Consider the following 16190-nt stretch of genomic DNA (forward strand, 5'->3'; position numbering starts at 1 on the left):
TCAACATGTGGGCCACTTTTATATCAGCTACTTGCATTGGACAACACTGTCCAACTTTTTGTACAAGGAGGGTCACATCTCACAACTAACACCAATTGAATACATCATGAAAAGAAATATATGTAATGTATATCATCACATAGTCATCATGTGGGCCACTTTTATATCAGCTACTTGCATTGGACAACACTGTCCAACTTTTTGTACAAGGAGGGTCACATCTCACAACTAACACCAATTGAATACATCATGAAAAGAAATATATGTAATGTATATCATCACATAGTCATCATGGATGTAATAAATATTTTCGTCCTAACATACTTCAAGATTCATCTGGGGAAAATTTAATACAAACAAATGTCAAGACAAAAGACCAAAAAAAAAAAAAAGGATAATTTACAAATTTACAGGCTCCAAAATGTTTCACAAACAAACTTACTGAACGTTACTACTCGGGTTCACCTCTTCCTCCGCTTCTCTTCAAGGTAGGCATTGCGCTTAGACCACCAACGACGGCCGCGTCCAGTGTCATTACGTTGTTCTCCTGAGGCAGCGCACATCCCTTGGAATATCTTTATTTGCTGTATTTTGATAGCCCAGATTCAGCTCAGTGAGAGATGCATTTTGGAATCCATCCGATGATCTTTTGGGACTGGAGGAAGGTTCAGCTGAAGCAGTGTTATCATCGGCTTTGTCCGTAAAAGCAAAGCCATCTGAAGAGTCAGTTGCAGCGACAGGATCTTGGTCGTAAGCAGCATCTGGGTCCTTAGATGTCTCATTTTCGTCAATGCAAAATCCACCTCCCATTTTCAGGTAATCTTTAGACGCTTCCGCTTCAGGAAAGGGATCAACACCTAGGCTTTCATCAGGGTGACCAACTTCCTTTTCATCCATGCAAAATCCACCTCCCCTTTCAAGATACTCTCTGACTGAAGTCCTCTTCAAAAGTAGGATCTCGTACTTCGCTAGGATTCTTTTCATTTAATCATCAGCTGCTTCTTGCTCCATTGCCTCTTCACAATTGTTTCTTTATTGCTCCAAGCCAACCTCATCTTCTAGGTCATTCACATTGTAATTCACAGGGTTTCGAGTTCGCATTGACTGAAGACACGAATAGGATTGAAGCAAACCATTAATAACCCAAGATACAATTTCGATTAGAGTTTTGTCAAGTGGAGCAATTCAACGGGGAAAAGGAAGAAAGCTTACCCTTCGCACTTGCTGTGGCCGATCTAACTTCTCTCCATCAACTTCCTGATAATCGTTGGCACTATTTCCACCAGAAGAGCTGGTTTCAGACTGCTCAAAATCAGGACTTGCATTACGCCTTCTTCTTCCTCCACCATGACCTTTACCTCTTCCAATCCCAGGTGATTGTTTATTGGTTTTCCGCCTGCGAGCTGCCTGTGGAGGCGGTTCTGGAGTGCTCTTTCCACGGCTCGTCTGAGATGGCCTTTTCCTTGATGGCTTAGGCACTGATTTTTCCATGGATTTGCTTTGACGTTGAGAAACAATGTCCTCTTTCCTGTTCGAAGGTTCCCCTGATTTGTCTTCTCCACTTTTAACTGGGCTAACTCTTCTCCTTTTCCTACTTTTAGAAACTTGTTGCATGGCATCGTCTATCAACTCTGAGGATTGGTTCCCAGTGATTCCTTTAACCGCTTTCTTAATTCTCTTGCTACGAATTTTTGCAAATCTTTCATTGAAAGTATAAAACGCTTCCAGTCGCAATTGAGTCTTAATTTAACAAATAAAAATATAAGGTATCACTAACTTCATCTATGACAAGTCTACCAATGATAACAAATTAATGAAGCATGATCAGTCACCGCACTATTCAAGATTCTTTACTAGGTGATGCTGCAAATGCTTTCAAGCGCATCATGTGCACAACCATGTAAGTATGAGAATGAGAGGAATGAGTCTCTAACCTCACGTTTTTCGTACTCTCTTAAAACAGGCAGTAGCAAATCGTCTGATTTCTGACTACCCCATCCAAACTTGTCCCAGCACAGTCTGCATGCAATCAAAGCAAATCAGAAAACGTTTAACACATAATCTTATTCAATCTACATAGCATATTCCAGTAAGAACCTCAAAAGTGTTTACGTTAAAAGTCTTCTCAAAATGTTTGCTAAAAGGCAGAACCTTGAACATACTTTAAAGGCAATAACATGCACTTATTAATTTTCATTAAAGCTTAAAGCTAAATGTAAGGTAACTCACTTGCGAAGTACAAAAAGATCTGGCCTTCCCCATGTGAAAGGCTCAGTTGACTTATCTACTTGTGGAGAAGAATATGCAGAAATAACTGCTTCACTTGGGAAAGATGAAGGTATATGCCAGTTCTTGCTCACATTTCTCTGTATATTGTAGTTCAATAAATTCAAAGATGATGGAGAAAGCAGAATAATGATTTTGTGATAAGGCAATAGAAAAGAATAAGCAGGAAACAACGCACTCACATGCTTGTTCATGAAAATCTGCTCTATGTCATCGATACAATCCGTAGACAGTGTGTTCTTGGCAGCTTGAGAAATATTCTGGTCAAATGAAGACAGTCCTTCAATGAGACTTCCAGAGAGACTTTCAGAGTCTCTCATACTGGTTTTTGCACCATTGTCGTCTTTGTCACTGAATTTTGAACCTCTCTTCCTTGCACTAGATCCTTCTTGCACATTAAGTTTCCCCAAGATGGTAGGATCTGGAGACTCAATCCACTCACGAAATTTATGAAGCCCATCTTCTTCTGGGAATGCATTTACAACCTCAATAGCATTAACAATGCCAATCCCACTGCATTAAAATATACATGAGTTAAAGATCAAGTAATTAGCAGGCTAACAGTGCAGAAGTGCATTGAACTAGGCACTAAATACTGTAAATGAAAGCAAAAATTCAAAACATAACAATCTCAAATGGAGCAGGTCTAGGAAAAGTGTTAACAATAAAGAGTAAAACTATTTTCTTCTAATTCATCAAATCAGTAGAGCCAAACTGCCTCCATTATTTACCTAACCCCCTCAGTATAGTCACTGCCAAGAAGCAATGCCATTCGTATTAGCTTTTCCCTTGTTAATCCAAGCTCCTTTTCAATGTCCTGGACCAAGAGAGAGACAGAGCCAAGAGAGGTAAGCAAACCAAAAATCTGAGGGGAATAAAGAAGAGACATAATATATACAGCAAGCACCATATGCAGGTCCATATACTGCAAAAAAGGCCAATAGCAAATAATATTTCCCAGAAAAAGAATTAAAAACAAGAAAAGGAAACATCATTAGAACAAGGCAAAAGACATACAGGTTGTATATGTGATAAGGATGCTAGAGTCTAGAGAACCACCAAAGGAAAAAGGAATGAAAAAATGGCAAGTGAAATCTCCATTATAAATATTCTAGAAAAACTATCAAAACAATTGAAAAACCAAAATCCACCCAACTGAAAGCACCCTTTAACGTTTATGAAGCCTTACTAAAAGAATGAAAAAACTGTGCATAATATTAAACAAACACTATGAATGAGTTACTTAAAATGAAAAGTAATTGAGGCACAAAAAGAAAATAAGAACTGCTCTGCAGCTTTATCAGAATCCAGACCTGCATAAAGTAAGTCTCGACATACTTCCGATCATCAAATATATTCTTGTAAACACTTCGTGCCCCAAACAAGAATACATCAGAATCATCAGTGACAACACCATCAACAAGGTTAGTTAGCTCCATATAAGCACATTGAGCTTCTGCCTCCATTGGTGCAATAATGTAGGGTAAGCCAAACATTTGCAGCAGTTCCTGCAGAGCACCAAGTGCACCAAAATATCAGTAGAGACATTAGGCAGAGAGCATTTTGGAGAGAGAAGATTCACTAGCAAATAACATCCAAGTACACCTAAAATCTCCCAATATTGACCATAACAAGTTAGATGCAGTTTTCATGTCTGTTCTCTACCAAGTTATATCCCTTCTGTTCACCAGCTAGCTCCCTTGCATGTAAGTATGGGAGAGAAAAATAACAAAAGAGGTGTGGAAATGCACATAAGTTCCAAATTCTAAGTAGAATGCCTCATGGTTTTTTTATGTGCATACTGATTGTTCAGACAGCTAAAACCATTTAAATTTTTGGCCTCAGACCTGTAAGTTTATTTTAGATTTGAAATGCTACCTTACCATGTTAGTAAGGATTCCTGTTCCCTAAAAGATAACTAACAGGCCAGTCCAAGCAATCTGGTAAACACGGCTATGGATGTCCTTTTAAAGTGTAACATGAAAGTCAGAACACAAACCTGACACTCTGCAAACATCTCACTACTGACAGATTCTGCATTACGCTCAAGCTTCCTCTGCTCATCTCCTAGATTCATGCATTCTTGACCTAAAATTAGCAGTTCCTCATCCAAACTAGCCTGTGTAAATTCAACATCTGCATAATCACTTCCCTTAACATTAGACATGTCAGGAGACTGCTCTGCTTCATTGACATAGTTTTCGTAAGTTCTATCCCCTGCTAATTCTTGCTCAATGTGAATATCTGATGTTGCTTTATTCATAGATGACTGCACCACAGGAACAGATGAATCAACTATCCCAATTGATTGATGCAATGATTTAGATTCAAAAATATTTTTCTTATCTTCAACCGTACTACACAGTTCAGTTTCAACCTCACTTTTCTTCTCACTAACCAGAGTAGATGGTTCACCTTCAGAATCATTTTTCTTATCAACCAGAATGGCACCAGGAAGGTCATCAAGTACCACGTCTAAACTGCGAGAACTATCCTTAGACCAAATATTAGAGACAGTTGACAATCCATCAACCTCATTTGAAGAATTAGACTGTTTTTCTGGAGCAAAATGGACCTCCTTTTCCAATGTTGTAACTAATACTGTACTTGCAATGTCCCTTGATTGTTCAGAATGGGGACCATCAGATCTTTCACAAGGTTTATTTAATAGTGTCCCATTTCTATCAGACGAATGCGCAATTGGTGACAGCCTCTCTGGAAAATTAGAGGTTTCTGATATGCTTAGTTCATCCACACTATACAGCTTCTGAACTCTATCTAAATTTTGACAAGATTTATTCTCCTGATTAACTTTACCCCCTGGAAAACTTGGTCCATCCATATTACTTTTTCCATGCGGAGATCCAAAACCTTCATCCACGTTTTCTCCAAAGTTTTTTAATTTCTCAAATTCAGAGGGAAAATAATTAGATTTTTTGGCACCTACATCTGTGAGACTTCTCCTTATTGCCTCCTGCAAATCAGCCTCCTCTTCCAAATAACCTTTAGAGAGCATTGCTCCTGATTCAACAGGGCCAGAGGAACTCTTGGGAGCATAGGAAGGTTCTTCCTCCCATTCCACTTCACTCTCATCACTGATATTGCTTTCCTTATAAGAGGGATTATTTTCAGCATCCATACAATGAGTAACACCATCCCATTTTCCTTCAGTCATTCCTTCCTCCCACTCACAATCTGAATCAGAATCTGAAGTGTGCTTTCCCGAAGGTTTATCCTCAGGAGAAGGTAGTGCTACAGGATCACCTGCTGCTAAACGTGCAAAGATATCATCATCATCATCAGAAAACTTGTTCCTTCCATCATCTTCAAAAGTTATTTCCATGTGAGCTTCAGTTTTAAATGCAGACTGCTGGTTGCTCTCATTCAAATTTACAGATTCACAGTTACCATCATGTGAAGTTTTTAAAAACTGGTTTTCACTAGATAAACTCTTTGAAGTGCCAATTCTGTTCCTATCTGGCACAGACTGTACATTGATATCCTTATTTGACTTTGTTCTTTCCTGCTCAATCTCTTTCATCAAATCCAAGTTCCTCTGTAAATCACGGGTCATATGAATCCCCATACCTCTCACTCTACTGACACGTACCCGGCCTCTTTCATCCAGATATGTCCCAACATCTTCATCAGGAGCACTAGTAGGCTCATTTGGGACTGATTCTGTCACCACATTGGACTTACAGATTGGTTTAACGCTATTCAAAGAACCTGAAGGATGATTTGACTGTATCTCTTGTTGCTTATCTTTATCTCTCTCTTTTCCAGCAGATGTAAGTATCCTGGCATAATTAAGAATTGTATAAACCAACAAAGTTATTATTCCTGTATGATAAAAACCAAAAGAGAAAATAAGCAAGAAGCCAGCCCCTTGTTTGAAGAAGAATTGCATAAACCAACAGATTGTAATAATATTGGTTTTCAGTCATAAGTTCATGCCTTGCATGGTCATGTGCATAACAACAAAATCACTACTTACTGTTTGTCTCCAGTAAATGATGATGAAAAAATAAATTCTCTGTTGGCTTCGGAAGCTATCCTTGAAGTTTGTACACCAGCAACCCCACTCCCAGCAGCAGCCCTCTGCACTTCATCTATCTCTCGACGGAAAGCAACAGTTTTAAGATAAGACTGTATTTGTAGCTCAGAGAATTTTTCAGGTGCCTAGATGTGCAGAAAAGAATCAAAGAAAAAGACGCATTAGGGCCAAATAGAAATACCTAATCAGAGTGACTACGGTAAAGAAACATATCATTAATGTGGTTCTGATATGCACTTTTTTAATAGGTAAAACCAAATGATATTAAAGAGACTGTCCTGTACCTACCCAAATATTCAGCAATATCTCCCAATTCTGATCAAACTTCATGAAATTATGAAAATCTAGGCTTCAACCATACTTTTTCTGTGTTAGATTGGACCTAGCATAGTCTATTAGCTTATGAAACAAATCCACTCAGACTTTGCGAAATTAACATATATTCCCAACTTCCATACATTGCTTCCATCATACTGAAACATCTCCGCATTCATTGTGTAGAGAGGGAGGGGTACAAGCTACTTACATTAAAAACCGGTAACTATGCATCTAATCATTGTATCTTCTAAAGTTAGAGCCTATTGGGTAAATGACACACACACAAGACAGTCCATCAAGTACACCTTCAGGAATCCTATAGCTTATGCCCTGCAAGATCGCATCCACTTTGAATCAACGTGAGCCCGTTGCATATGAAATCATCAAAGAAATATACCTTTTTGACTTTTTGATACTTTTGTCTGTTTTCAGCCATCAACTTTTCTCTCATCTATAAAAGAGAACGTAACAACAATCATCAAAAGATATTGTGAAGTAGAAGCCTAAAATCCAGAACTGACAAGAATATATAACCACATGTATAGATATCGTCACCTGAACAAGAAGATCAAGTTGCAGAGATGGAGGCAAAGCAGCTAAAACAGCTGGATCAACATTCCCATGCATTGCAGGCTAAAAATAAATGAGGTTAAAAAAAGTTACATAAGTATATGCATAACAATCAGCTGTCACAAAAGGACTGAATACAAGATCACATGACCACAAAGAGAGTCTGTATTTAGCAAATGGGGCAACAAGACAGTTCATAACAACAAAGTTTTCATACTTTTCCAAACTGAACAGGAGAAAATGATAGCATCTCAAAAATGCAGAATTTTCTATGACATGCAGTTTTGGAGCTTAAGAACATATTATTCTCAATCTTCCCAAATTCCATTTGCTAGAGTTTTCATACTTCTCCAAACTAAACTGGAGAAAATATAAGCATCTCAAAAATGCACAATTTTCTAGGACATGCAGTTTTGATGCTTAAGTACATAAAATCCTCAATCTTCACAAATTCTACAATTGCTAGGATTCAGAATCAAGTTAAGGTTGAATGATTTATTCTGATAACACTTATGACCATGACAAACACTAGATGCATTAAGTATTATGTAAAAATACAGGAAAAACTTACAAGTATCATCTCTTCATCATCATCACCATCCTCTTCAGAATGGATGGCTGCAGCTGATGTTGATGCATTATTGGCCAAATTGCTATCTTCCTGTGCCGCGAGAGATGCTGCCAACCTAAATTAAGTCATCAAAACAAACTATTCACAAACTGAATAGTTGATATAACTTCAATTGCAAATGTTGCTCACATTTCATCCAGCTTTTCCTGATTGTAACTACTTGATGCCATAGGATCATGTTCTGCATTACTCCTCTCCATGTTAGACTGATCCAGGTCATTTGAGAAGATCTTCTTACCCTTAGCATTATTCTGCAGTTTAATCAAGAAAACCAAATGTTACTGATATCAAGCATCAAAAGAACAAAAAACATGGAGAAAGCAAAACCTGGAAGGCAGAAATGACAAAATCTCTCAACCACCTATTTTTGCATCCCACCTGACTAAGAAGTTGGCGTTGCATTGACTTTGGCAAGGCAGCTAAAACATCTGGATCAATATTTCCATCAATATCTGGCTGCAAATGAATCAAGTACAATAACTATCATAAACTAAAAAATTTGAAAACATTAAAAGCAATGAGTACTTGAGTAATCCTTCCATTGAAGTGGTTCAGTCTAAGGTAAAATAATGAAAAGAAATACTTATCATAAACTAAAAAAGTTGAAAGACAGCAACTTTGAGTATATAGTTAGTATTTTCTTACAAGTATTATCTCTTCATATTCATCTTCATTTTCATCACCACCCCCATCCTCTGGAGGAATAGGCATTTCTGATCTAAAATAATAAGAAACCCATTTAAGGACATATATAGTAAAAAATGTCCCTACAACAACAACCAACTATTTAAAATGCAGCTTACTTTTCTTTGAGCTTAACATGATCGGAATTTGTCAATTCAACAGCATTACATCCCACATCGTTGGCGTCATACGGCTTATCTGAAGAAACCTTCTTACCCTTATCATTATTCTTCTGCTTTTTCCTCTGGTCCTCAAGATCCTTCGCCAATTCTTTCAGTCTCATTTGCTTAAGCTATTAACAAACAAAAAGATGGAAAAATAACTCAAAAAAGAATAAAGTTTGAATCCAAAAAGAAAAAAGAAATCTTTTTTTTCTGGCAGACATTCAAAATTACAACACCTTGGCAACTGCACTGTGGAAGAAGGTGACGGAAAAAATAGTAACCCCTTAACAATTTATTTTTTTAATTAGTAACATAAATAGTACTTAATTACCAAACTTAGCCTAAAAATTCAGCATTTCAAACTTAAATTTAAAGAAAAGAAATTACGAAATATTACGTGATTGAGGAGCAATTTTTCAGCGGTTTTACGGATCTTAGCCTGGGAGTTTTCTCGCTGTCGACGGCGTGCGATGACGGTGCGGCGCTTGAGAACCGGCGTGGCACCATCGAAGACGAAAACAGGCCTAGTTTTTAAATACAAAAGTTTGCAAATTCTCCGAAAAAACCCTAACAAATGAGCGTTTCGGACCATTTCTCCTTTCTCGTCTCTCATCGCTTTTATGAATTGAACCATCCAAATACTCGCATCTTCGAAAACAAAAACAAAAAAGTAAGATAATTTGTTTAAAGAATTTAGAATTGTTAGGGCTAGGGATTTGGGAGTTACCGATGGCAAGTTTCTTTCCGGCTAGCGTTTCGACGGAGACACGGCGGCCGACTGGGGCCAGTAGTTCCCAGAGACCGTGAACTCCCATTTTTCTAGGCTTGCTCAGCAAGATTTCAAAATTTTTTGTCTTCTGATCGATTTATATAGTTACTTAAAATTCGTTACCGTTGCCGCCAATAGGCTGAACGAGAACGATGGCTACAAGAAACGACGTCGCTTTGGTTCCTCATCATTTTATCTTACGTTTTTTGTTTTTGACATGTTCAAACTCAATTTCTTTCATTTTTTTTAATATATAACTGCAAATTTGAGCTCAGGACATGGAAAAACTTTGCTAGGATTAAACAAGCTTAAGCTTGTTTAATTGTCAAATTTAATTGAGACTAAAGCTTTAACAAGGATCCAAGCCGTAAAGAAGAAAAGCCCTTGGTTTGGGCTAAATTGATTGAATATAAGATGAGTTTCATCATCATAGAAGATAGTTTTATAAGGGTAATATTTCATCATAACGCCTATTCGAGTTTGCTGCCATGAGAATACCAGCTGCAGACTCAAATCAGCATTGCAGTTAGCATTGCAGATACATGGACATGGTCTTTGGTACTAATAACTCGAACTTATTCAAGTTTGAAATTGTATTGTAACTTCTTATAGACAGTTCTATAAGAAAAGCTTGACTTTAGAAACCATGGTGATTACTGCTTCAACTATCAAAGAATCATTCACAATGTAGCCTTTGGATGTATCCTGGAGTTCCCACAGTGGCAAGACGTATAGATAACCCCTTTGATAAGATGAAGGAGAAAACCAATGTGCAGCTGCAGCATATATCGGAAAACAAGAAATTAACACAATTAATAGATTCTCGGAAAACCAAAGGTTCCCAGCTTTCTTGCCATCAAAACAGGGTCTTTTCCACAAAATTTAACTGGAGAGTTTTACCTGTAAATTCCTTTGTATTGCTGGGGGTGTATCGGTCTTTGACTCTTAGTTTGTATTCTGCATATATTTTTCGTTTGGGTGGAAGCTGGTAAGCCTCTACCAACTCCAAGAAAACAGAGAGTGAATAACCCTTCCATAGTCCCTTTCCTCTAGGATAGACTATCAATTTCCTGTATTTAGTGACACAAACCACAAATCCCAATAGCAAAATTCAGTACAAGTGAAGAAGAGATCAACTTTTCAAGGGAGTAAGGCAAGTTGATACACAAGAACCATTTTGAGTCTCCAATAGTTTGAACATCAGAGGTATAATAGTCAGAGGATGATCTTGAATAGTTGTCAAGCTTGAAAGTTATTGTATTGTTGGCAGGCTGCTGTATCATGGAAAGACGCTCCAATTTTCCAGTATGTTTAATCACAAAAATCTCTACCCCAAACGTGCAAGAATCATCAACAAGGTATCCCTTTGAAGCATCATTGAAATGGTCAAGAGAGAGGAATTGGGCAATGCCCCATTCGGTTTTCATCTGGTAAAATCGCTTAATAGCCCCATCACCTTCTGCATGAAAAAACGAAGAAGAATTACTGGTTTTCTTGTATATAAAACAGGCAAGATTACGGATGAAAAGACACACCTTCAACGGTTAAGTATTTGTCACGAATCTGGTTAAGCACAAAGAACGTAAAGTTGACATTTACTTCCCATGTACGAGGTAAGTAATCTGTCTCTTCAATTTGCAAGTAAAGGGAGATGAAACCACATCCATTGCTTTTCTTGTTCCCGTTTGGGTAGAGTACCAACCTCCTAAGAATGGGGTGAAATCAGGGGGGGGAATGGAAGAGCCTTGAGACAATGCTATTTAAAGATCAAAACAATAATAGGGTATTGGGATTCAGGATGTAAAGCATTTCCCAAGAAATAAATCCTCACCATTTGTGACCCCCAACTTCAAATGCATCAGATTCATAATAATCCACACCTGTCTTAACCAATAAAGAGAATGACTCTATGTTGAATAGATAGTGAGCTGGTGGAAGATCTCTTGTAACTCTTCTGATTTCTACAAACATCAGAAACCATGTGATTACTGAAAGACTTTGTGTTTGGTTCAATCCATTCATTCATGATTTCAACTTATTAACTTACAAATAAAAGCATAAGATTGCATACCAGGTTTTCATGGAACCATAATATTCTCTTTATAAACGTAAAATTGCATGCAATAAGACATTGTGGAAGAACATGTTTCGATGGAAATTAATGGCAGGATATCCTCGAATTTCGACCAACTAATAAAAAATGAAAAAGGGCTCGTTTGAAGGGGAAAACAGAACATACCAGGTTTTGTCAGAATCTCTTCCATTACAAATTTGATTACCTTTTTACGTGCTAAGGATTTAAGGTCTTAAGGACAACATTTTCTTTTATATCCTAGGCTTGACATGGGATTCTTACCTTGTAAAACTTCATCGAGAAGACCTATTAGGGATGATATGCTTGCCTTGCCAACTCAAAAGAGACCTCTTAAAAGGAAGGAAAAAGAATAACACTAAAAGGACCTCTAATCTCAATTAGTTTAGTCAATAAAAAACTTTTGCTGATTATACAAAAAGTTTAAAGTAAATTTCACCTGTACTAATAATGGGGTTAAGGGGAAATGGAGGTCTATCCTTTATGTATAGCTCCATTGCATTGCTAAGAGAATACAGAAAACTCCTTACTTTTAACCAATGGAAACTTATCTTAAGGGTAAGGCAAAGGAATACAACGGTCTTGGAATCACTATATCTCCAATTTAAATTCTACTTTGTGTGAGTTATGTTATTCAACTTTTTTTAAGTTAGCCTTCTTCCAAGTATATATAGATCGGCTTGTTGTCTTTGGATAATCACTGGCAATATCATATCTGTAAAGTTAAACTTGTAAACTGTAAGCGGGTGAAAAATCCAGCACTAACTATTTAATCCCACAAGACATATGATCTCTGATGCTTTAGCTTATGAAAGACCAGAATATTGCATGTGAATTTAGTATACTACCAAAACAATGAGCACCCTTTTAGTTTTTATGGTAAATTCTCAGTAAACATTGAAAAATATATGATTACTGAAGAAGAAAGCATCGGATGCTTTTCTTTGGTGTATTCTCATTGATACCAAGACCATGTATCAATCTCTTTCATCCTTCTGCTTTATTATTGTTGTTATAATTTCCCCTTCTCTTGGGAAATTGCAACAAGTAATATGTGAGTTTCAGTTCAATTCCATCCTCGTCTCATGCCTTCAGTTTTATAACTCAAATCTTCCTCAAAAGGAAGTCACAGTCATTATGATGAGGATTTGTAAAAGTGGGTAAATCTAGTTCCTACTATAATATGACATATGTGGTTGGCTGGAGCTGAGAAGTAGATCTTGGTTACATGTTTACAGTATATTCAACTGGATCATTGATGATGAAGATCGGTCTGGGGCATGAGACCAAGCGCAAAAGGTCAAGATAGTCAGTAGCATGTACTTTGTGTGTCTTGATGAATATTCTCATTGAGAAAGACATGACATTATATTTCAAAACTTCCCCGTAGCTGCCGGTTCTTATCAGTTAATTTGGAGACAAATGGCTGATTGTTTAACTCTATTACGGCAATCAAATGCAGATGAAGACAAATTCTTGTTGTATATTCAGCCAATGGATCTCTTTTTTCATTAATTCCAGCAGTCACCAAAGCATAGAGATTTCCTCCTTGTTCCACAATCCCAATCAATGAAACGCCGTTCCATATGTACTACACCTGCAACCAAAGTTCTACTGTAAACCTGTTTGGACTAAACTTCAAGCCTGAGATCATCCAAAATGAAACAAATCTCCATCTGGGTACTTTCTGTTTCATTCGTTCTCATCACTCACGTGACAAATTCTGTGAATGATGGGGCCAGGGATTTGTTGGTTGAATTCTATAAACAATTGTCTAACAACAATATCCCACCTGATCCAAGTTTCGGTTGGAACTCAACTTCTGATCCCTGAAAGAATCAGTGGAAGGGTGTGACCTGTGATCCTAACACCAACAGTGTCGTTAAAAAAATAGTTTTTGATAATTTTAGTCTTTCAGGTTTTCTTAATGCTAGTGCTCTTTGCAATGTGCAGTCTCTTGCTGCGTCTCTTAATGTTATTAGTCTTACTCTGAACAACATTGGTGGTGCGATCCAAACTGATATTGCAAATTGCAAACAACTCACTCGCTTGCTCTTGGGTGGTACCCAGTTCTTCGGAAACCTTCGAGGCTCACATGCAATGTTAAGTAATCTGAAACAACTTGATATATCAAACAATCGATTTTCTGGTGACTTGCCAGGTTTGTCCAGGATTTCAGGTCTCAAGAATGTTCCTTGCTCAAAATAATCAGCTCACAGGGGAGATACCTGAATTTGATTTCTCCAATCTTGTTCAATTCAATGTCTCCAACAACTTCCTCGAGGGTCCTATTCCTGATGTGAAAGATCGATTTCCTGCAAGCTGCTTCCTAGGCAATCCTGAATTATGTGGAGATATATTGCGAAAACCTTGTCCACGAGAAAAAAAGAAATCAAAAGATGTCTCCAAGAATCAGATTCTTATGTGCTCAGGGTATATTGCACTGGGCTTGGCTATTGTTGCTTTGATTCTTTGCAGGCTCTAAAAGAAGAAAGGAGAAGTTGACTCTCCAAGTCCAAATAAGGTAGCATCAGTTGATGATGTTGTTGACAAGCCTAGTGTTACATCAACCGAGTTTAAAACAGAAGTGAGCAGATCAGAATTTTCAATCCATTCAGCTGAAAGTGCATTGGTCTCATCTTCACTAGTAGTTCTCACGAGTCCTGCAGTAAGTGACTTGAAATTAGAGGACTTGCTTAGAGCTTCAGCTGAGTTGCTTGGGAGGGGAAAGCACGGTACCCTCTGTAAAGTCATATTAGAGAATGGGATGGTGCTGGCTGTGAAAAGGATTAAAGATTGGACAATTTCAACTGATGATTCTAAGCAGAGGATGCATGGGCTAGACCAAGCAAAGCATCCAAAGGTCCTGCAAGCTCTTGCCTTCTATCGTTCAAAGCATGAGAAGCTCCTGGTCTATGAATATCAGCTGAATGGAAGTCTATTCTCACTTCTCCGTGGTAAGCATACTCATTTTCATCTAAAATGTTATCAGTGTTAGCTTTATGCTTGGCTGGTCTAAGATGTTGTCGTTTGGTGCCTCATTTGTTGATAGAAAACGTTTTTTCCTTCAAAAATATGTTGGAACTGAAAACTTAGGAAAACCCTTATGTTGCTGCACATGATTGCTTCTTTCATCTTCATTTCTGCAATCTGAACATGATAAACATATTTCAAACTTGAACATGCATTCTCAGATCAGACTTAACATATATGCCCTTTGCAACCTTAATTCACTTCTATTCTTAACCATATGCAAGGATTTGAGAAGCTGCAAATGTACTTCAGGAAACCGAAAGGGACAAAAATTTGAATAGGCAAGCAGACTTGTTGTTGCAGCAAAAATTGCTGAGGCATTGGCCTTCATGCATCAGGAGCTTCACAGCGATGGAATTGCTCATGGTAACTCAAAATCCTCAAATATCATGCTGAAAAAGAATATGGAACCTTGCATAAGTGAATATGGTCTTATGGTGGTGGATCCTCAAGAATCCTCTTCAAGTGCCAATGACAATGGCCAGAAAACAATGCAACGAGCTAAGGATAATGCATCTGATGCCTTCAAAGCAGCCATATATTGCCTTGGGGTGATTCTGCTTGAGCTACTAACTGGAAAGCTGGTCCAGAATGAAGGGGTTGAATTGACTTCATGGGTTCACTCAGTGGTTCGCAAAGAATGGACAGTAGAAGTTTTTGACGAGTCTCTAATTTCAGAAGGTGCAAGTGAAGAGAGGATGCTGAATCTGCTGCAGGTGCCTATAAAATGTGTTAACCATTCTCAGGCTAGGCCAAGCATTAACCAAGTTGTCACCATGATCAACACCATAAAGGAGGAAGAAGATAAATCACGAGTCAACGAACCATAATTGAACAACTTCTTCGTCCATCCACCAGATGAAGATTCACCCAAAGATGATACAGCAAATTTCAGGGTCCGTATGTTTTCTTTCAAATTTTTCATTACAGGTAGTCCGGCACTGAGTAAAACTTAATTTTGCAGAGAATATTTGTATTTTAAACTCAATAATTGAGCAGTAACTCCTGCCTTAAGTCCCATGTCTTAGAAGTTAGAATCTTCAAAAACTATTTTTATCACAAAATGATGGGATATATATTGCTACAATGTTATATTTTGATATGCTAGAGCTCCTAGTCTGTAAGACAACAGAAACATCGAACCATCACTGGCCTATCCATTTGTTGAATAAAGAGTACAAAAAATTCCCGATCTCAATGCTTTGGTAAGAAGGATATAATCTGCTATTCAATATGTTGTAAATTGATTCTATGGAACCTCAGCCTACTATGCAAAGAGGGCATTTTCCACAACATGAACTCATGCCCAGCAGGTCACGATAGCCTCTGGCAATGGCAGGCCTCTATACCATGTTGATGTCCCTTGTCTGTTGGCATGTCAGCATCCTTTGCTTGATGGGCACAAGGTTTCCTGTTGACGTTGGGCTAATGTTAGCTCAAAGTCAGTGTGGATGAAAATTCCACCAACAACTCAATGGATAATTAGTGGCAACAGGAATGCTATGAATGAATACAAAAGATTAAGGGTGAGCACCAATTTCCATTAGAGCAAGTGCTCCACTAGTAGTGAACATAATCCTGGGTTT

The 16190-nt window shown here is 37.8% G+C and overlaps 2 protein-coding genes and 1 pseudogene across 2 annotated transcripts; 1 reads left to right on the forward strand and 2 right to left on the reverse strand.

Moving 5' to 3' along the window:
- Window positions 1-534: 534 nt before the first annotated feature.
- Window positions 535-9541, reverse strand: UVH3 (5'-3' exonuclease family protein). Its single transcript, XM_021443322.2, is given in 20 exon segments — window positions 535-930; window positions 932-987; window positions 990-1104; window positions 1213-1740; window positions 1935-2019; window positions 2230-2366; window positions 2469-2799; window positions 3018-3103; window positions 3600-3794; window positions 4286-6086; window positions 6284-6468; window positions 7059-7112; window positions 7217-7294; window positions 7803-7917; window positions 7992-8113; window positions 8241-8318; window positions 8508-8580; window positions 8666-8838; window positions 9108-9358; window positions 9438-9541. Coding segments are annotated over 20 exon segments (4947 nt in total). The 5' UTR covers window positions 9526-9541.
- A 347-nt stretch (window positions 9542-9888) lies between these two features.
- Window positions 9889-11803, reverse strand: LOC110427912 (protein RESTRICTED TEV MOVEMENT 3-like). The gene is made up of 6 exons (XM_021443553.1): window positions 11719-11803; window positions 11311-11440; window positions 11015-11184; window positions 10653-10938; window positions 10380-10549; window positions 9889-10255 (listed from the first exon to the last, which is right to left on the reverse strand). The coding sequence occupies exons 1-6, from the start codon at window positions 11741-11743 to the stop codon at window positions 10098-10100; spliced, it is 939 nt and encodes a 312-aa protein (XP_021299228.1). The 5' UTR covers window positions 11744-11803; the 3' UTR covers window positions 9889-10097.
- Window positions 11804-13230: 1427 nt separating this feature from the next.
- Window positions 13231-15434, forward strand: LOC110427958 (putative inactive receptor kinase At2g26730; annotated as a pseudogene).
- Window positions 15435-16190: the final 756 nt, after the last annotated feature.

The sequence above is a fragment of the Theobroma umbraticum genome, unplaced genomic scaffold (assembly GCF_002168275.2).
Source record: "Theobroma umbraticum cultivar Fairchild unplaced genomic scaffold, ASM216827v3 scaffold_239.0, whole genome shotgun sequence".
Taxonomy (NCBI): domain Eukaryota; kingdom Viridiplantae; phylum Streptophyta; class Magnoliopsida; order Malvales; family Malvaceae; genus Theobroma; species Theobroma umbraticum.